This window comes from Spea bombifrons, chromosome 1 (genome assembly GCF_027358695.1).
Source record: "Spea bombifrons isolate aSpeBom1 chromosome 1, aSpeBom1.2.pri, whole genome shotgun sequence".
In the NCBI taxonomy this organism is placed as follows: Eukaryota; Metazoa; Chordata; class Amphibia; order Anura; family Pelobatidae; genus Spea; species Spea bombifrons.
In genome coordinates this window covers 23924223-23947461 of record NC_071087.1, presented here as the reverse complement: position 1 = coordinate 23947461, position 23239 = coordinate 23924223, and the positions used below count along the sequence as shown (strand labels likewise).

At 37.5% G+C, this 23239-nt stretch overlaps 1 protein-coding gene across 2 annotated transcripts in view; it reads left to right on the top strand.

Annotated features, from left to right (window-relative positions):
* Positions 1 to 23239, top strand: part of DLC1 (DLC1 Rho GTPase activating protein) — a 77833-nt gene that overhangs the window by 33008 nt on the left and 21586 nt on the right. The window contains exon 1 of one of the 2 annotated variants that reach the window (XM_053458736.1): positions 18162 to 18552. The exons of the other annotated variant lie outside the window; for it this stretch is intronic. Within the exon in view, the coding sequence (XP_053314711.1) occupies positions 18516 to 18552 (37 nt within the window). The 5' untranslated portion in view covers positions 18162 to 18515. Of the gene's footprint in view, positions 1 to 18161; positions 18553 to 23239 lie in introns of those variants that run through there. 2 annotated transcript variants of the gene reach the window in all.

Here is a 23239-nt window from a genome sequence, read left to right as displayed (position 1 = left end):
CACTGTTAAGAATACCCTTCTCTGTTAAAACCACATTTTTTGTTAAAACTTACATTTGTATTAAGTTGCTTGTTTTTTTCATTTGCACTCAGTAAAAACCCTCAGTCTCTATTTGAATAAAGTGGGTCATAAAGAAAAGTCTAGAGGTCCAGAAACCAGTCATGCCTGTAAAACACCAGACATTGTATATAATAAACTTACAATGTTTCTTTAGGCTTTACTATTAGGGGTGAGCTTCAGTAGATACAAGGACATGACATGGATGGCCATTAAGGGCCACCTCATCCAAAGTACACTTAGGGGACTGAGCAGATAAGGACATTGTCCATGGTGCATCATGGTGGAAAGGTTTAACTTGTTATGGCAGTGTCCTGTTGCACAGGCCTCATTGTGAAGCCTGGAAAATTCCCTCAAAGACTCCTCCATTCCATTCCATTTTGTTTTGCATGAACCCTTGCAGAGGATACCTTTGAAGAAGTTTAGCGCCTAATGTGTCATGGTAATGATGTTTCATGCTTCGCTAGGAAATGGCTGATCCTGAGCATGGAACAGATTATTTTCCTAGACTGTCATCTCAACCTCAGCTTAGATAAAAACTATATTTTCATTGAAACTCTCAAAGAGGAAGAATTATCCCCTGACCTTTTTATCCCCTGCTGTTATTTCTGCTGCAATCCCACTTTTTGATTTACATCCCTGAAACTATTTAACAGTTTTGTGGCTTTCACCATGAATACAGTTTCTTCTTTTGCTCTTTTTTTTTTGGCAAGGTACGGATTGCTGTCACTGCTTAATAATATAGAACGTGCAACTGTTTCTGTTATTGACTGTTAAAACATTCTATGCTTTATTATGCCGAAGATGTTTTTGTTGATACATATGTTACTTATTTATTAAATGTAATCAATAAGTTATTGGGTGTGTCAAGGGGCTGCTTGACAAAAGAGCAGAAGTAGGCCATCGAAACCACAATTAAAGGCAGTGCCAAGACATCCAACAAAGAGGTGTAAGGACTGATAGTGTAGCTGAGTGAATGAAATGGTTGCTGCAGTCTGTCTGTACCTAAAGTTCTTCCAATCCAACCACCACTCCAAGTGACGGAACAGTATCCAGTAAGTAATGGTCCAGGTCTATCCGTTGAGACCAGGCTATGAAGAAGCCATTACAACCGCCAACACCTTAACACTACTAGTGGGGAAAAGTTATGTAGGCATTTAAAAATAAAACAGCCATTTTAACTGCATGCAGAGTAACCACCTGACAAACCCAGACAGGACAAACAATCAGTACAATCCCATTGATTAATAATAACAAAGCTTCAAACTGTTAGAAGTTATAATTTTGATATAAAAAATAAACAGATAAAAGAGAGCCTTCAATAAAAGTTGTACCCTGGTTAGTCGTGTTGGTAATTAACTATGATGTTATACACACAACTGTTAAAGCGTCAATATCTTTCCGTTTCCAATCCATTTTGATTGAAGCAGGACATATGAGTAGTTATTAATCAACTCACATTAGGGCCTTATACCATCTTTGTTTAATCCATTTTTAGTGGAGCAGGATATGTGGGTAATTATTAATCAGCTCATATTAATGCTTTCTATCATCTTTGTTTAATTGTTTTTGCCAAGGGGACCATATTTTGCGATAAAGTGCAGTATTTTTATTATTAATAATAAAAAGTTGACAGAAAGCGGTAAGACATGCAGTATCTATGGTTTAACGTTGACTGGCTGTGCTTGAGATGTGGATGGTTTCAAAGTAAACACACGTGTTTGGCATTGTTGCTTTTAGTTCTTCCCAAGCATTATTCTCCAATATTTTGAATTAACAATCGTTAATTTCCTTTTCCCCCATGTACAAAGACATAATGTAAATATAATAATGTATTACAACACGTATGCATAGTTTAGACCCAAGGTTGTAGGAAAAAGCTGTCCTGGACACAAACATTCTTCATGTAGGATTGTGATTGCAATCCACACATTAAATATTCACTCTTCACCTGTGTTCAGCTGTGACCTCTCTAATGCTTTCAAAGTCCTTAAATTAATGTTGGAAAGTGCTCCAAAGTAAAGAAGGCCCCCTCACTTATTTTCATTAGCTATTTCTGACTTTGCTGACAATACTACCAAGAACATATCAGAGCCCAGATCTTGGGAACACAAGGCTATTTGTAATGGACTCCAGCAAGTTAAGCCTCCATGTCAGCTAAAAAAAAGGATTTCTAATAAAACTTGGCATTTATTCAAGGGACCCCAACAAACCAGAGTCAAAGTAGCGTAACAAAGTTTACATGAGATTAAACTTCAAATGTACACAAAACATTTGACCCTTCGACTGTCAGAGGGTTCAGCAAGGCATTGCCAATACAAGCAGAACAGACTCAGTATGTGTATACAAGCAAGCCGTAGTAAAAAAAAAGACCTTGCCGATGGACTCTATGGCTGACCGTGCCCCATGGATGTTAAACATTTGTATGTTTTCTAAACTGTGTAAATACAGAAAAGTATTCACTAATCCAACTTGTTATGGTATGATGGTGTTGTTATCACACTAGGATTCTTTATACCATATTGTATGTTAATTGTATCTATAAATAGACTTATCAGTATTTTGGATAACACTACTTCTTCAGACTTAATAAGAGAACATGCTCTATGGTCAGATCCATAGGGAATAATGCGGTATTTGTGTGGGAGAAGTGCCAGGTCATTGTTAAACCGCTCTGAAGAGGAAGGCTTGCTCTTTTATTTTCAATCTTTTGCTTCTTACAACAATGCGGTTCTATTTTAATTGTTCCTGTTATGTAAGTGAAGCATTGACACAATTTGAACAATTAATACATGATATTAAACTATGTATGTCCGAGACTTTCGGCCAATAAAGGAAGGGAGAGGCGAAGGCTTTTTCAAGGGGGTGGGAATGAAGAAACAGAGACTACGGAACCTCAAAGGAAGATTCAAGACACTGTGCCTTTTGTTTTTGCTTCCAAGTTGGAAATAACTGTCTCCAGTTCTGATGATAAGCTCTCCTTTTGATCTCCCTTTCTTATAATTAGTGATAGACACTAGACCATTTTTATGCAGCTGTTTTGATTTAAAGTTCAGCTTGTCCAAATCTAAGCTTGGATTTGGGGGCAGGGGACCCTCAGTGTCAAACCTTAACTCTTGTTGACCTTATGTAATTATGATATTTGTGTTTTTTGTTTTGGTCATTTTATACATGATACTGTTGACAGAAATTTGAGCTGTGCTTCTCCGTCAATGCCAATGTTATGTTATTGTTCACAGGGTCATGGTAAGAGAAGTATCTAATAACACAACATATCCATACTTTGGTTTGTAGGTTGGTAAGAATGAAACTGCCCTCATTAACGCCGTGATTGTTTTGGACACCCTAGGTCAGTAATGTCCAATTCTGTCTTCAATAAGCATTATTAGGTCAAAAGTCAGAGACAACCATAATAATTTATAGCTTGTGTAGCACGTTGTAATGTATTCCTGCTTATAAAGCACATTGCAATAGACATTTTTTATTTGTGAACTTCTTTTGTATTGATTTGGTGGTTCCGTTGTAGTAACAGGGAACCCAAAATACTTCTAACAGTCCTTTTGAAACAATATTGTTTGCCAGAATTAAACATATTTACCTGTACTGTTTTTAAATGTGATAAACCAGTTAAAATGTTCATATTGCAAAGCTGAGATCTTACTATATCGGAATAGATATTTGTTATTAATTGATATCCACATGTGAAAACGTATGTAAAACTTTGTATTCGATCACAGATATACATGTATCTTTTTGAGCTGTATTATTATTATTTATTGTTTTATATATCGCCATCAAATTCCGTAGCGCTGTACAATGGGTGGACAGGACATAACAAGTAGTATGTAACATAACAAATTGACTAACAGAGACAACAGTTGAGGAGGGCCCGGCTCAAACGAGCTTACAATCTAGAGGTACTATTGTACTCTAACAATGTTTAAACCTATGTTATGATGGTCACTCACCCTTGGAAAATCCACACTAATAAAATAAACGTGACAAAAAAATATATAGAGTATGTGTGTTTTAAGCCTAGGCATAAGATAACTCACAAGTCAGGCCGTTGTTGGTTAACCGATGTCCATGTTAAGCCTTCTACCTGTAAGTAACACACTACTGCTTTTGTTATTGTATTATTCTAAATCTTTACCTGGTTCTGTCTTTAGGATCTACTGATATGCAGACAACTATTTTGCTTAAAGAGGGATTTGGAAGTAAGATGAGTAGAGAGAGTTGGAGTCCACACAGGGACACTTGGAGAGGAGCGGCTTTCATCATTAAATGAAGATTTTATAAGATATTATTTGTGGTGTTTGATGATGTTTCATGGGAGTCTGATATTAAGGTTTTCCTTTGTCTCAGATTGCCAGTTCTAGAGTATTTATATTTATCCAAAGCCCTACGCAACCTCACGCTCGTTCGTTAAACCTAGGATGAAATAAATGAAACAGGCTGTACTGTGCAGCCTCTTTGGCTGGTGCAATGTGAACCAAGCTGCCCTGCCCCCCACAGTGAGGTGTACGTGAGAGCGCATATCACCTTCCATGGGGCGAGAGAGGCAGTTGCCCCAGGCGCTGCAAGGTGAGGGGCACGCTTAAGCCACCTGGCAGCAATTCTCCTGTACCTCCTTCCTCTTCTGTAAGTGGATATGATGGGACCTTCATCCCTACCCAAGACGTCAAGGTGCTTGTGTATATGTGCCACAAAACAAGTACACTCATAGGTAAAATTTAAAAAAAAACTTTGTATTATGCCAGATTCTAAAATTTTATAAAAAATATTTTAATCTGTCGTAAAAAAAAAGTTTTTCACTTTACCAAAAAAAGACCTATGAATGAGTTTCTATATACAGTATATATGTGTGTGTGTGTGTGTGTGTGTGTGTGTGTGTGTGTGTGTGTGTGTGTGTGTGTGTGTGTTTGCATGCATATACCTAGTCTTTGATACATAGGTTCCCAGGTAGGTACCCGCAACGCTATTTACACACTTTGTCAAAGGGATTTTAACAATACCTACTTAATTGGACTATTAGCGGTGACACGATTCACGTAGTGGTATGAACTGTGGCATAAAACCAGCGCTGTCGTAGATTGTTTCAGTGTCAAGTAGGTCCTAGTTTACAATGCAATTACATTTTAACTTCCAGTGACGTTTATAAAACGCAGAGCAAGTTGCACGGAGAAAGCAAGCTGTTTCATCCACCCTTCCTGTATTTGTGTCTGTAATCAGGAACATGCTTGTAAGGAAAAAGGAGAATCTTGATTGTGTTCTGCTTCTGTCCAGAGACCAAGAAGGGCTTTGTCTAGACAGAAATTAGATGTAGGAATATGGTGTGAATGTGTCTCTTTGTGACTGTACGGTTCAGAAACTGCCGACTGCGAGCAGATTACTTTAAGACTCCTGTGAATCAATCCTGGCGGCACTGTGCTACTAGCATGTATTAGGATCTAATGATACAACTGCTGTTCTTTGTTCCTTTACATGGCGAAAACAGAATACAATATGCTTTCCTGATACACGCTTTGGTGGAATCATGGAACAATCACCAGTGACACTTTAGTAGCCATTACCTATACCCTTATCTTTCTGGCTAGGCATGATATGAGTTCTATTTCATGGCAAGTAAGAGTGGCAGACATTTCTCATTTGTATATAATAAGCTAAAATTTGCATTAATTAAGTCAAGTATACTTATATCTGCCAAGTGCTTTTCCCTGATCATCCTGGTTGCCACATTGTATAAATGATTTCAGTGTGTAGGGTAGTTTTGTCTCTTTTAAATATTGCACAGTATAGGCTTTTATAAATTAGATAAAATAAAAAAATAATAATGATTATCTTATTTTTTTTTAAAAAATAACCTTTACTACAACTTTATTTTTAGTGAATTGTAGCTTTACAGCATTCCGTTTTAAATAAAACTAGAAGTGCTAGATTATGGGATCTACTTCGCTGAAGCTCAAGTACATCAATCAAACTAACAGCCACCTGTACTCTGGCTTAGAGATACACTCTCATCAATAAATGACATTTTACGATACCTTAATCCAACTTGACGAACCCCAGCTCGGGTATGTTTTATGCCAAAACTGCATGTAGTCAGCAGTTTCATGGAATGGAAAGCAAATTCTGCAGCAGCCTCCTAAACCTTAACTGAGATGTCAATCTCAACACATAGTATGAGATTTCATTCATGATAGTACATTTTTATCTCCATATTTTACTGTCGGATAAGTTATGAAAAATTGCTGATTTCCTGTGATGTTTAAACTTGCCCTGTTTCATTTAGCTGACATTACAATCTGCCTGTTTTAACTAGGGTGGCCAAGTTCAAAATGGAGGAAAAATGGTATAGGCTAACATACAGAATCCATCGTGGCACACACACCCATTACTATGCTACATTGCTTACATTATACCGTTACACTAAGAAAAGGATTTCAATGGAATATTAAACGTTAAATGTGTGCTTCAGCCGTGTAGAGGTTAACTATTGACACAGATGTTTGCTCTCCAGGATTATGCCCAGCACACAGACACTGGAATACTGAAGAGGCAACGGTTAGGGCCATTGGTATTTCATTACTTATTAGTAATTATCTTTACATTGTATCTTATTAACAGAAGAAACTGGACTGCTCACTGCCTTCCCTTTAAATGTAACAGTCCTCTTTGCAAGAACTGCAACAGGGTATCTATCCCACTATCACAATAGAGGCAAGGCTGTTTCTGCGAGACTGTCTGTTAGAATACAGCCTCCCCCCCCTGCAAAAACTGTCAGGGTCTGCAACAATAAAAAAAAATGGTAAGTCGGTCAAATACCGGACACTTGGCAAACCTAGTCTTAACTGAGAAGATAAATATATATTTAAAATAGTGTTTTTTAGTCTGTCTCAACTGTTTGAAACATTAGTAGCCTGAAGCATCAGTTTCAGAAATGTGACAAGCCTCCAAATTTGACAAATACTTCCATTTTCTTGGAATTTCACTGATACCTTACCATCCATTTGGATTCTGAGAAAGCATACAAGAGCATAGAAAACAAAATAGAAGAAGCATTTATTTTGATGAAATATATGTGTCTTACGTTTAAACCTCATGTACATGCACATACATAAATGGTTGGGAAGGAGAACATTCTAAGGATTGAAGGACCCAAAAATGATCAACATTTGGGTCTATTGTGGTATGTTTTTCAAAAATAACCTTAAAGTTCTAGAACTTTAACCCCAAAGGGGTTAAGATAAGCAGACAAACTAAAGACACCCTTTCATCACGCGGAGGGTTAAATCTGACCAGATCAATTATAGGCCGTGTGCCGTGCTCTAAGTAGTAGGGATATCATGGTTTATTGCACAATTAGCCTAAAAGGATTTCCAGCTTTCCTTAGGTGCCCCCCAAGGTTAAATCTGCGCAAAACCTTGAATGTGTTTGATCAACCACCCATGTGGGTAGAAATTCTTATTTCTGCAACATGAAATCAGTTCCATTTGTTTCAAACCATTATTAATATTATTTATTGTTTTATATAGTCCTGTCATATTCAGTAGCGCTGTACGATGGGTAGACAGGACATCACACGTATTATATAACAGAACAATTTAACTTTGTTACCAGCTTACAACTACATCGCTTACTAACCTCTACAAGTAAGAATGTGTATATGTATATATATTTATATATATATAATGTAAACATTGTTTAAATTAATAATATTACTAGATATAGGTACAGAGAGGGTATGGTGGGAGTCACCCAATAGAAGGAATGAGGCTAGGAAGTATAGAAGTAAATGGAAGAAGGATAGGTAACCTGTTGGCTTCCCCGGAGAAGTGAGTCTTATGGGATTTTCTAAAGTACTGGAGACAAGAGAATAGTCTGTTAAACTGTGATGAGGTAGCCCTTGAAAAGTCAAGTTTACATGCATGGGTGGTAGAAATTAGAGTAGATGATAGGTGATGATCAATATGAAGGCCTATGTAAATCAATATGAGCAGAGGGGCCGGTAGATGTGTATATGGAGGAAATGAGGAGATCGAGGTAAGGGAACAGCTATAAAGAGAGCCAGGATTTTACATTAAATCCTGAAGCATACAGAAAAGCCCGGTGACAGTATTCATGTTGGATTGTCAGGGGGAAGATGAGTATGGGAGAGATCAGTTATGACTGAATTGCAGTAGTCAAAACAAGATAATGAGTGCATAAGCAAGAGCTTCAGTTGCATCTCGTGCTAGGAAGTGGCAAATACAACCAATTTTAAGATGCAGGTAATAGTTTTTGGAGACTGAATATGAGTTGCGAATGAGAGGTCGGAAGCAATGGACTGCCAAGCGAATGATTACGCTGGAGGGAGGGGAGATAAAAAACAATTCACTTCTAGAGAGACTGAATTTTACGAATTGTGTGTCTAATTAGAATAACAAACAAATTCATTATTGACACTAGTAAAGATAGAAGGAAAGAGAGATCAGGGAGTCCTATACCTTGTATGTACCAACTGAAAGGGGGTGCTAAGAGAAAGATTTCCTGGAAAAAGAGACAAAGGAGTGCAATCAGAGAGGCAGGATGAATACCAAAAATTAAAAAGGTTTGAAGAAGAAGAAGGTGGACCAAAGTGTCAAATGTGGCAGACAGGTCCAGAAGGTAAAAATGCTGTTTAATTGTGCCTTAACTTAACAATACACCATATATTATGTAGTCTGTTTTGCCCTACTGCATTGTACACTTAATACCTTGTATTGTTTTCAATAAACTGAGAATTGACTAAGTAAAGAGAATTTGGAGGATTCAGAGCTTATGGGGGTGTCTTTGGATATGTTGGAATTCACAAGGATGAGAGAGAGGACTTCAGAGGTAGAGGAACTACAGAAGCAATGCCAAGAAGTGATCAAGGAGGAAATTAGCAGCACAGAATGGCTGAAATATTCTCTTTACAAATTGCCCTGGGCCATCTTTAAGTAGGTGAGAGGAGTTTATTCCCACATGTTTCTTACCCAGTTCAGCCCACTTGAGAATGTCCTCCCAATGCTGGGATATTCACTGAGAAAAGGAGACTGGGTCTGACTGCCTCTTAACAAACAGACAAACAATACAGAAAGTGTCCCAACTCAAACATTGGGTACATAGAAGAAAAATGGTAACAGTATTATGGTTAGGAATGAATTCAAAGTCTATAAGTCTCCCCATATATATTTTTAGGGAGTGTTGGAGAATATTGGTGGATTGGTGGATGTAAGAGCTGTAGTTTTTTTTTTTTTTTTTTAAAAAAGTGTTTTTTAAATTAAAAAAATACTCAAAACAATATGTATGTATGTTGTAATTATGAGAAGCCCTAACAGACTATATGATGGAATTTTATGTGTAATACAAATAATTGTCTCTTGATTTATATAATGTGGTTGTTGGTAGCAATGGACAAAACTATTAAAACTGTTGCCTTAAACCTAATTTGTAATATTTTACTTTTTAAGTAAAGGAGGTCGGGTAATTAATGATTAATAGATACTGGAGATTATTTTGTTATTTTAGCCTTGTAGTTCAGAAAAGCTGACAAAAGCAGAAAAAAAGCCACAGATGAACTTTTCCCCAGACTGATGAAATCTAAAATTGTACAAATATATTGTTAAGTTATTTTACAATGTTAAAGAAAAATAATGATCTGACATTTTCAAATAGATTTAGGAGCTAAATAAATTCAGGCTGCAGATACCATGATGGATATCTTACAGAATGATAAACTAAATAGGAAATTATATATATATATACTTCCTTCTAATTGTGTATACATATATATATATATATATATATATATATATATATATATATATATATATATATATATATATGTGTTTGTGTAAGAAAAACTTTGAAAACATTTCCTTTGTAGAATTTGCGATTGTTTAAAAGTAGTAAGTTTGACAATGGTTGTGAATTAGGCTACATAGTGGAGCTCCCCATATTGGTTGATATTGTGAAAGCAGTAAACCATAGATGTTGCAGACAGATATGACACGGGGAATCGTTCCTTATCGCATTAGTGTCTGCTAAGGGCAGGACTATCTTGTCTAGTGGGCAGTGGAGGTTTTTTTAGGTGCACACAATGTTTTTAGCTGCTTTTTCTCCAACCGCAGACCCCCTTAACCAGCTGCCAGTGTGCCCCAGCTTCTATTAACAGGACGTCACTGGTGCTTTAAATGTGAAATCCATTTTGTCAAAGTGTCTGTTGGCTCTTATAGTGAGTAACAGTCTTTACTGTTACTCTTCATTGAACTCACTGACTGCTCACACTCTCACAGTGGTGTTGAGTTTGCTGAACGTTCTCATAGTTTTACCCGAGTGGTGATAAGTGAAATTTCCCTTAAAATGATTTCTACGAGAGACTATGGTACTTATATTTTGTATTTTTGACAAAATTTTACACTTTTCAGCTTTCTCCAAAATTGCTTTGATCTTTCATTCTAAAGGCTATAGAGGGTCTGGCTGCTATCTAGAAGGGGCATTCACATACCTTTCAGCACTGTTACTTCTGATCCTTTCTCAATTTATGTGTAGCTGTTATAGAAGAGACGTCTTACCTTTTGGGCATGTTTTTGTACTAAACTGCCAGACTTCTCGGAGATCTGACATCTGAACTGATAGATTAATAGAATTCTGGTTACTTATCTGTAGCTGATGCCGACTGTCTTTTGCTGCATTGTGCACATGGACATATTGACTACCATCTGGTCTGTTATGAAAGTGATAGCTTGGGATACCAGGCTCACTTCCAACACTGAAACAAGTTTTAGTAACATATCAAACGATTAGCAAATTATTTTGTTTTTTTTTACTATGTTTTATTGTTAATTGGTGTATAATGATGTGCAATAAATTATATAAAAGCACAACTTGGTTGGTTGTGAAATAGAGTTAAACTCATGTGTTATACTAATGTGTTCCATTATTATTATTCATTGATTTATATAGCGCCATCATAAGGTAAAGAGGGCCCTGCTCAAAGTGGGATTTACTCCCTAAAGGAATAGTTGGTAGGAGAGTTTGCATGAGAGTTGTGGTTTCAACCCCCTCACTTTACTATAAATGTTCATACCTCCCAGGTAGAACACTATGATGGACTTTGTCAAACATGCTGACCTCCTAGAAAAGATGTGCAAGGAAGTTGGGTCCAACAAGGGGATTGTCCCTAAAGAGGGACATATGGAGTTCTGCATTATTATGGACTAACACTGGCAGGTTTATCCAGCAAGAAGGGCTGAAATGGACTTGTGTAATAGAAATTTTAATAGGTGAGGAGGCTAATTGTCCTATGAATTATATAGGTCCAACCAAGCTCTTACTGTACAAGAGGCTCACTAGGGATGGACCTTCATAATGTATAGCAAAGCCAATGAGTGCAAACCACAGTTGTCCAGCAAAGTATCCTGCCAATATTCTCTTCAGTGTTACTTTAATGCACTGCATAACATTTTCAACTTCAGGAAAACTGGATTATCATAACTCGGCAATGACTACATGGTTCCATAGCAAACAAAAAATGTTCCATGTGTGTATGGAAATGGTGTACTTGGGATTATTTTTATGACTATTTTATAAAGCCAATGGATATCTTCATATCTGTTTAAAAATGTTTTCAACGCAATACGCTTTTACATTCTATTGCACAGAATGGAAGTGCATGAGCCTGAAATTTGCATCTATAGAAAATTTTGTTATCATTAACTTGATGTCTTCAGTGCAGCAATTGTACAGGTCGCTGCTGCAGGTCTGTATAATGCGTCCTCGATATACATTTACTGACCCTATCCTAATTGCATTTAAACCTCTCTCTTGCTGGAGAAATCAAATGCTCCAAGCAGTAGAATCAGTGGAAACAAAAACACATTACAGTACATTCCTATGGGGGATGGGGGTCGCTGGCCTGCCTAACCTCTCACCCTGAGGTAGAGCTAGGATATATAACTTTGCATGCACCATATAATAGGATTTCTATCTAAGAGGCTAAAAAACAGTTTTACCCTGTGGAAATCTACGGTCCATTTGCATAAGTCTACTGGGTATAGATGGTACATCACAGTTTTCTGCAACCCTAAAATCCCCAAAAATGTAATAATTCTGCACAGAAACAAGAAAGTGTGTTTAGAAATGAAATTGTGTAAAAAAAATGTCATTTTTATTTTAAGTGTCTTCGCTACATAATTAGCTATCAACAGGTCAGTGTCAAATAAAAAGTCTCAGTAAAACTCCTGGCCACACCTGTAGGCTGTAGCTAAACCCTCCTAAAACAAGAGGCCATTTAAAATGTTGGGACATATGTACAGGACAATTTGTCCCTTCTTGCTCTTGTTGGCCCTTTCTCATATGTAGAAGTAAGGGAGTGGAAAATCCAGAAAGGTAATTAGTTGGAAGGGGTTTAATGAATAGGTATATGAAGCCCACCACTATCGCTGAAATATATTTCGATGACCATACCCAGGAAATTTGCCGTGGTATGCTACCCAGAGCTTTCCTTCTTCCAGGCAGGGCTTGTAAATGAGAGTGAATTAGGCTGGTAGTGGGTGTGGCTAAGCACCCCTCCCCCACAACGGAGAAAGGGGAGAGTAACATTGAGACCCAGGTAAGCTGCACTTTACCCCGAGAGTTCCCATGATGCTAACTGGACTGAATTCCGATCTGGTGGGGGCTACTGGTCCACTATATCAGCTCCCAAATACAGTGTGCCCAGTGCAAATTCAATTGTAAATTCATTTTCATTCTTACAGAATACTTCTAACACCAAATATAGGTCAGATTACTTTAGTACCTGAAACTATTTCCTTAACAGAGAAAAATACACCCTAAGGGAAACATAAATAAACAGGAGTTATTGAATTAATTAGCTGCATCTAATAGACCACACACGTTGCTAAGAAGAATAGAGGTTTTAGGGCAAAAATACAATACTTAGTGCCCACTTAAAGTTTAATTGTTAACCCATTTATACTCTTTTATTTTCTCAAAGTCAACAAACAGAACACATAAGACCCCTCTGAATTCCACCTTTTGTTCTCTGAGAACAATTGGATGAATTTTACCCAGATAGAATTGGGAGTCATAAGAATATAAGTTGGACAATTTCATAGCATGTAGTTTATTATTTCCCATACATATGTGAATGTGAATGGGACTGTGCCTTAGTGCTAAATGGTGGATGGAAAAAAACATGAATGCATTTTCTTGGCACGATGTCTTTTGTGGAAGATGTAAAAGATGCATTTACTGTCTATCTGCCCTCTGCTAACCTGACATTACCCCCATAATTAGCTCACTTTAGGCAAATATCTCCATTCAGGGGTCTCTTTTTTGTGTTCGGTGATTGCCATATAAGTTGCAGATATGCATAAACCTAAAGCACTAAGATCTGCAAAAAAAATCTAATATATCTAAGAGTATTGTACATGTTAGCATGCTTGACAAACATTTTGAGATCCAGTGAAATACTACTTCAGTTAAAAGATACTGTGGGCCCCATTAGTGTGGGCTTGAGGACACTGAATTAAATGTTCAAATATTTTAGATTTATATCCATTCCTGACATAAATATGTATTTTTCTTTCCCTCTGGAATAGTGGAGAATTGACAGCTTTCAGTCTGGGGGGTGCTGTGCTGTTCCACACATATTTCCCTGGATATGCAGCCCAGTGGTGAAATGTGGAATTGCAGGTAGACATGCAGGAAAAAAATAAATAGGGGACTATTTCTCCCTTTCTAGCTACCCCCTACTGTGACGTCAATTCTGGCATAAATCAATAGCTTTAAGAATGTAGCGGGCTGCAGAATTCATAGATTTCCTGTTTTACGTGGTCAATCTATAGCTATTTTTATTAAATGGATGCTGTAGATGCGGTAGAAGGCCAACTTTATATACATTTTTCAAGAACTACTATGCCCTATGAGAAAAAAAACGCTGTGAATGGAACACATTGGTAAAATTAAGTCTATATTTACGCACTAGATTATCCCCCAGTTAAACCTTTAGATCCTTTTCATGACCTTTACAGTTAACTATGATGTTTATTTAAAGACTTAATGGAGACACAGCAGCTCATCTACCCAAGGCCTTAATCTGTCTGGGTGATTTAATTACGTTCTTGTTTTTTTTCTACCATAAATTGTATTTTTCATTTACTTTGTAAAGTTGTTGTTTGAACTGCTAGGATAATATTGTTGTAAGTGGGAACCGGGAGAACATCTGTCATCCTTAATCAAATAACTAGTTTTCTTTTTTCCCTCATATTTGACTAATCTTACAGGTAAAGAGGGCCTTTTGCTAATAATGTTATCCAATATCCAAAACAGAGCTATTTGGCACAGGTCAGTAAATCAGTCTACGACCTACCAAGGTGAAACCAATTTCAATGATTAAAAAGAAAAGCATTGCAATGCCATTTAGGGCAGCACATAGTGTTGGAGATTTACCATTCAAGTGGAAGTCTTTTTTCTTTAAAGGTTCATAAACGTCCCCATTATGTATCGTTGTTAATATCATGTTGCTACACAAGAAGTCACCTCTGATTAGTTCCTGAATAAATAGTTTTTCCTCTTGCTATAAAGTTAGACTTTTGGATTTAAGGACGGGGTTGCAAACTACATACTTTTTATAAGTGCTTATGTATGTTTAGTAGATATCAGTGTATGAGTGTCTAGTGTGTACCAACTTTCAGGTATCCCTTCCAGGAGCGTATGGTGTTAATCAGGGGTGTATTGTGTTATGTACGCGTCTACAAATAAGACATGGGCAAAGGTGCAACATCATGAGGTTGTTTGACCATGGAACACCAAGTCTAGGCTTCTCTTTCATGTTTGTCCATGAAACACTCTGTCTCTGCCACTCCACATATCGGGTGCTGCAGAGCTGTTTGCAGTCCTGATACCTGGGACATAGAGATGGCTGTCAGAACAGTCCCAAGAAAATTCAGGACTGTTGGCAGCAAAGTGTTCCACAGCCCTAAAAGTAACAATGTGCGTATAAGCACATAAATACATTATTTAAATTGTTGGTCCGAGATACATTATAAAGTCTCTGTATAGCCCAGCTACTCTCCTTGCTAAAATCCGGCCATTTAAAATGTTGAGGGGGTATGAAACGTCCATAATTTTTAAATCTGTATTTTAAGAAAACCTGGGTAATCTAACCATTAAATGTAATCACAGCTTCTGTTAAACACTTTGACAAACACTCTTTTAGGAGTATTACGACACTCGTGAAAAAAAAAATTGTATTTGCTTGAAATTATTAATGATCCTTTAAACTTCGCCAATAAAATCTAACATATTTTCTGTTGTGATTCAAGGGTACGGAGAGTTCCTGCTTGCTTGCTCATTGTTTGGGGAATTGAATCACACTGTTCCTGCAGATTCCATGTTGTTGTATCTGTGCCCTCGGGCTAGCTGGGATGTAATTTACATGTTCACGAGTTTAAAGCATTCATCTACTTTCCTCTGGAAAATCTTAGATTACACTATAAAGTGTACAGAGACAGAGTTCAAAGATCTTACACTCCAGGCAATAGACAACTTCTGGAACATTAGCAGCTGTGGACAACAACTCCCCGTATCTTGCTTCCATTGAATGTTCCCTACCTTCTTATAATTCCAGATAATGTATATCTAACAAGTATAGTATAGTGTTATAGTTTGTATGAGAACATGTTTATGCCACCATTTAAAATATTAATTTTGTCAAAAAAGTGTTAGTTGCAGTTGACTTTCAGACTCACATGACCCAGAGTTAAACTTGATGGTTTTATACTCGCATTTCTGGTTGAATTTGGGCCCAATTATATTACTCAAATTAGATATAAATATAACGCTGGATGATAGTCAACACCCTTCTTTCTCTAAAATACAGTAATAATTGCTCATTATAGAATAATGGGGTTATATTGCATTAATGACGGCATTGCAGATAAGTCTGAAAGATAACGGCTCATACAGGTTTAGCTATCTATAGGGTCTAAGCGCATGGTGATAAGGACAGTATTTTTTATTTTTTTCAATTTAAATAACAAGGCTTTGATAATACTGCAATTAAATCAATCTCATTTGTGTCATAAGTCCATAATATACTTCACAAATAGCACACTAGCCATTGGTATGAGGGCTGGTTGTTATACTTATCAACATTGCATCTCTGAAGACACCTTATTGGAAGTGACCTGGGATGTCACAGATCACAGATCATGTTGATATTGTGTAGCCATCAAACCTTCCTATAGCCAGCGTGTTAATTGTTAAGGTTCACTACATGCAGGCCAAACTTAGGAAATGGTACAGTCAAAAAAGGAGTATATTCACTAACCCAGGGATTTTTTTTTAAGAGTTTACCCAAGTTACCTTCTACTGTAAAATGGATGATGCATTGTTAAATCGGTGGGAGGCATTTCATTAGCTATTTACTAGATAGTACCAGCTCTACATGTCTTGATTTTTATGATTCTATTTGTGACCAAGTGTTTTCTTATATATTTGTTGAAGTATCATTTAAGATTGAACAAAATTCCATTATATTTTATGTCCTTTAGAATAAATACACCAGCACTGTTGTCTGTAGCTAAGATGTAGTTACCCTCAGATGTGGGGGGAGGGTATAAAAAACTATTGTCTTGAAGAGTTTACCATACAGGAGAACTCCTTACAAAGAAGGATAGAGCAAAGAAGGACATCAGCAGCTGATCCTACCCTGAGATATGCACAAACTCCAAGAATCAAAGAGAACATCTGGAAACATGATGTGTGCCACTGTGGCTTAGTTAATGAGGCAAGCAATGGAAACGCAAATAGATTACTTCACCTTAGGAAAACTAGTTTGTTGACACAGAATGCGTAAATTATAATTTTGCCCCATAGAACTGGGAAAGGATTTCATTGTGTGTGTCTAGCCATGGGATGTTCTGAACCTCTTCTCTTGCATGGTGGCATTTGATACTTGGGGTTCTCCAGCATTCTCTTCATTGCAGACTTTCAGATTTCACTGCTGCAGATACATTAACACCATGACCAAAATGGGCAAAGCTTTGGAACATATTTATAAAGTCTAGTTCTGGGGTAAACATTGGTAATATTCCAGCGGTTGTTATGGCTTTGGCTCCATATTTAGATCTTCACAGCGGTATTTCTCATTCTAAAGAATGACCATTGTTGAAATATTAAGATGTGGATGGCAACTTGGTGACACTAAAAACCAACAGGTACATTCCAACCTTACCTTATGTAAAATTCATCCCAGCCTGCCAGTTTGGGGAAAGAATCATGTATTTTCAATGAGCTGCTAAAAGTCCAATAAGTCTGCATTTGCTTTTCATTCCATTGTACACATTTCTAAATATGTGCTGTACTAATTACAAAACAGAACATTAGAACGTCATGAGTGGAAAAGAATTAAGAATGCATTGATTATTTATAATAATAATAAAATAACTTTTCTACTTTTGTATATTTATCGAAAATGTGTATTTTTTTCTGCCAATAATCATCTTATACATACTTGTAGAGGCTTTGCACATTGCCCATAACACCACAATATGTGTGATCTATGTATGCACCTATGCCTGCGCATTATAGTAAAGGATATATAATCTTTATAGGGTGGCCACATCAGCCATGTTTAACAGCACACATACATTTCACATGTTGGCGGCCAGTGCACATGAAACTCTCGATGAATGTGTTAGATGTGTAACTAATGGTTTCTTTCTAGGAGTACATGCCTCCTACATATTACAGGGCATCGCTTAACAGGTGCTGGTCAGCAAGATATGAAATGTATATATGATATAGCAAAAACAGGCCTGTGAGACTATCCCCACTTTGAATAGTGTGTACCATTTGTAAAAAAAATAATGTATTTTCTTTTTAAACATAATCGTGCGCTTAGTATCAGGTTCTCAAACCCGAGGAGCAGATCATTCTCTGACATGCAGTCTCTCCATCAGATTCTGTTCTACACACATTCTCCATTCACTCAGGGTGAAATTCAGATAGCAGCCTGTAGGTGGCGCTAGTTGTGTGCGAAGAAATTGGCGTCATTCAGTCCCGAATGAGAATAGGGAAGGGCTTTTCGCGTCACGCCTAGTGGGGGAGAGGCAGGGATCTATTACCCCGTGCCGGAGAGGAGCTGGGGCTGTATGGGATACAGCTTGAGAGCCTTCACTGAGCAGTCCTACCAAAAGTCCTAGCGTTTGGGGAAAAAGGATACAAAACATGGCACTTTCTATGGAGGACACTCACTGGATTTTACTCTAAGTGGTGGATTCTTGGAGTCACTGAGTTTGGATGTAAGAAGTTCGAGTCCTCAGCTGCTGAAGTCCCATTCCTTGCAATGACTGGTCCCTGTGTGCTCCTAACCTTCGCATTACCAAGGGAGCAAAGCAGGGGTTAACCCGATTTCTCTTACAGCTAGCACAGACCTGGATCCACATATGTGTAAAGAAAAGCTGGACATTATGATCCTGACACGTAAGAACCCTCTCCCTTTTCATAGATGTGGATTAGTCTTGTTACTAGTTAGCTGTGCGCGTGTGCCGGGATCCCGAGCGTGGGAATGGAAATGTGGCGTGTGGTCCCCGGGCTTAGAGAGGGAGCAGCGCTTCATTAAGAAAGCTGCTGGAAGCTCTGGGATTCAGGTATACTGGGGCTTTTCATTAGTCCTCCGGAGAAAAAACCACCTTCCGCTGCTTTTTCATTCTTTTTCTGTGATCTAAGTGAGGGGCTGACTGACTGCTGGTTTTGTGTGATGTTGATCAGTGGGTGAAAGGGGGCATTGTGTGTCACCAGTGGGGTCCGTGGCTGCTGTGTGGGAGCCCCCTGCACGCACTCTTATAGGCTCCCCATCCCTAAACTGTTGTCAGGACTCTGGACTCTGCTGATAATTAGCACAGATCCTTAATATTCCTTAAACCTAATGGAAATCACATAGTTCCCAATCAGTTTAAGCAGCCTATGGTATGATTTCTTTAGATGCTAAATATTACATTGATCAAGCATTTAAAATAATATATATATATATATATATATATATATATATATATACATATATATATATATACATATTTTAACACACGATTATATGCATGAAATAGTACAATTTAATGTGTAATCTGTATAGAAGTTTAATTGTGCTGCGTGTGTATATATATATAATATATATATATATATATATATATATATATATATATATATATATATATATATATATATAATTTTTATATATTTTTTTAATTATTATTTTTTTTTTTATTATTATTATTTTCCATTGTGATTTTTTTAATATAAAAGGTTTGGTGTCCACATGAGGTTATCCTACCATAATGTTTCTAATTGTATGGCTTTTTATGTAACAAAACTTGCAACAGTGTTTCCCAACTTTATATTGGAGAATTGTCTTTAATATGAACAGCCTGGTGTAATTTTTAAAAGCTGGGTCTTGAGACATGGCCTCTTTTGAAGTCCTTGGTAATTAGTCTGCTGCCTTTTACAAACCAAGGACCCCCTCCTGTGCTGTGGTGCCCATGATAACATGCATTGGGCTTTTGATCCCTTCCTAGGAGCAAGTAAAATCCCATATACATCTAACACAAACACTAAACAAATTCCACTTGTGTTGTCAAACCGCAATGCTTGTTTGCCTTCCTCTAAGAGAAAACATCATGGTCTGCTGGTGCTAAAATATGCAAAGGAAGGCACAGGATTGAATTGTTTTGACGCATCTGACTACACCAAGTGACAAATATTTAATGGTGTTCAAGAGTGTTAACGCTTTGTGTGCCAGCACAGCAATAGCAATATGTTGATCTCCCCGCCACATTTCAAATATTATTAGTTATTCTATATCTAAGTCCACTAGGTTTCTTACTATGGGAACGTCTCATTTTATTTTGATATCACTTAAATTCCCTTCTTCTATCAATTAGCTATGATAGCAAATAGAGGTGAAGATGTTACCTGAATGACCATAACATGAATCAGATCACTAATCAGTACCTGTGTTTTACTGTAGTTAGAGGACTGATCAGAGTTCATCTGAGGTTTAGATTTGATGCATAAGGATCAATTTTATGTGTTGGTCGTTTTTTTTTTTTGCATATAAATTTATATTTGTCTATTTTATTTGGATTTTGGTAGAATTGCCCTTGAGTTTTAGAAACGAGACACTTATGATAAGGTCCTGGTTTGTGTAGTTGTCGATAAGATATTCACTCCCTTTAAAGTCCAAGAATAAACGGTTTGACAGCTTTGCGAACTGGTGTGAACTGTTTAGCATTAGGGCCGTTATATCTTAGCGGGGCAGTGGATTTGCTAAGTGCCTTATTCAAGCTGAAGATTTAGGCAGAAGCTTGTCAGATCGTTTCTGTGCGCTTCAGCTGAACCAAGGGAAAAAATAATAGCGTAGCAGATTGCAGAACAACTTCAGAGTATAAATCTGTCAGCGGCTCAGGAAAGGTTATATAATTCTACATCCATCTGGCCCACAGGCTATTGCTCATCCAAACCGTAGCTAATAGGTGTTAGGTGATGTCTTCAATTTACCCTCTCTGTTCCACCGTGCTGTCTTAGGCTTTGTGGCATATGGTAGCATTGTCTGTCATGTCACCTGGCCAGATTCTCCAAAGATCTAAATGACAGATCCAACACAAAAAGGAACATATTGATGTGATGTTACTACGTGGTGTTGGCATAACACATTGTGTTCCATGACTTTTTAAGCAATTTAATGTTTGTGCATCTTTAATGTTTGTTGCAACTTTATTGGAGCATCTGTGTTATCATGTCCGTAGAAGATATTAAGGTCCTGCTTGCTACCAACCTTCTGAGGCCACGAGTTCATGTTGTATTAATTCTGAAAACTCTATGGGAGTGACTATTACCAGTTTACCGATAGGTGTCCTGCTACTGAAATGGTTGGCTGTTTTGTTTGGCTTAGATTATCACTGCTTTCTGGATCGTTGCTCTATTTTGGCTCCAAGCTTTGGATGTTGCTCTCAACAGGATGGTCAACAAAGGTAAACAACATCCCTCATGCTTATGTCTTCCGCGTAACAGGAAGAAGGAAATGAGGCAATGCCTTTTGGACTCCTAGAGGCTCCAGACAATGCTCGACCCACCCTGCCGTGCAATGTATATTTCAAAAAAGCATTCTAAACATAATACCTTCAGATGTTTCCTCTTCCTCTCTCTGCATAGTATGAGATCCTGCCAGATTAGAAGACCCATCTTGTCTAAAAGAACAAGTTAGAAAATTCTAAATTGAAAAAACAAATTTTCAAGTTCAGTTCGTTGCCCACGTGTGTCAAAGGCCTTTATCCATCAACAATTGTCATACAGAAGATTTTAAGACGCTTTCCAGACCTAAGCAGTGCCAACATGTTCCATACGCTTAAACTTTTTGCAGAACATGGTGGTCATACTCCACATGGAAGTCGAACAGGTTAATGACCCGTGACTTTTCATCAAAAATTGATATCTTTGACAAGCCACAGGTGGTTAGAGCAGTAGATTTCTCACCATCTTCAGGCAGCAGAAGGACTTCACAGATTGGTATAATTAAAATTTTCAGTTGCATGACAGCTTTATAATCAGTTTTGTGGAAATGTTTGTTCAGCACTGTGAAACATTGACTGATATGTTCACAGAAGTGTAAACATTTAGCCCGTGGGTGTGAGTCTTCGAGGTATACAGACACGCTCGGCTTCAAGCATACGGACATTTCTCAGCGATACACAATGTTAACGAGTTGATTACATTGGATGAAATGCAGTGGCCCTGAGTATAGGAATACATTAGTTTTGTTTAACCCTTTGAGAACTGCGTGTGGTCTGATGCTTTTATTAAGACGTGGGCAAGAAAACATGATGGTTCCAATGGTAGCGAGCTACACGCCACACACTTGTAGTTGTACGTTCAAAATGAACATACAACTTCAACTTAAATGTCTATTGTCGATTTCTTTCTGCTATGACTTGTTTACTTTAATTGTTATTTTATAGATTTCAATATGGTTTTATCTCCATAGTAACCAGTACTCATTGGATCATTCCACTGTTTGCCATGGTGATAAGACTACTTCTCAGATTTTGCACCAGAATATTTTTTTAATAAACAGCCTCAATTGTGCTCCCCTTTAGGTTTCAAGCTGAAAATATACATATACATGTGGTTTAAAGACCATTATAAAACATACACGTGGATTAAACAAAAATGAAGCACTGGAATAATTAACCCCTTAAGGACAATGGGCGGTCCCTAAACCCATTGAAAACAATGCATTTTGAGCCCGTACATGTACGGGCTTTGTCATTAAGGGGTTAATGACTTAATGCAACCTGGCCTTCAGTGTGGCCATCGCACAGAGGTCTTTTGCCCTTAAACCTTAATTTTCCGCACCACACACATGGTTATTTACACTTCGCTCCTGCTCCCCGTCTGTCAGGATTGTCTTACTGTTTATTATGTTTGACCACAAGGTTGAGGAACGTGGAAGTATTTTAAGGCCGTAGTCTGACTGTTTGAGTAAGCAGTGTGACTAATGTTATTTGGTGGGAATGGGAACTCTTCTCTTGACGTATGCATTCACTTACAACAAACGGCAGGGTTTCTAATAAAAAAAGAACTGTTGCTAGTTTTATCTTTTTTTCTTTCTTTTAAGAGAAAGGGATGCCACAGACTTCTGTTTTGTCATATAGGTGTATAAACCGAATCATGACATTTTTAATTAAGAAAAGGCAGCATTACTCCATTTATTGCTTGTAATTTTTTAAAAAATAGTTTACTCTTCTAGTGCTATCACTTTCCAGTTAATGAGTACGTAGGCTACCATATTTTAAAGTTCCCTGGAACTTTTTGAAAGTTTTTTTTGTGGAAAATGTCTGACAACTAAAAGGTCGACGTTTTGCAGTGTTAACGGTAATCTATTTTTATGTTTGGCAGCACAGCCTGTTTCATTGACCTAGTTGCTTTTGGTTTGTATCATGCTCATTCATTCGTGGTGAACTCGGTCCATTGTAGATCACCTTCCCCCTTATCAGGAAGCATGTAATTCTAAACACCTGGCTCCTCTCAGTCTGGATAGGCACTTCCATTTAACAGGGACTGACCTGCCTCTGGATGCAGGCTAAATGGGTAGATCAGGTCGCATAACTGATCCTGA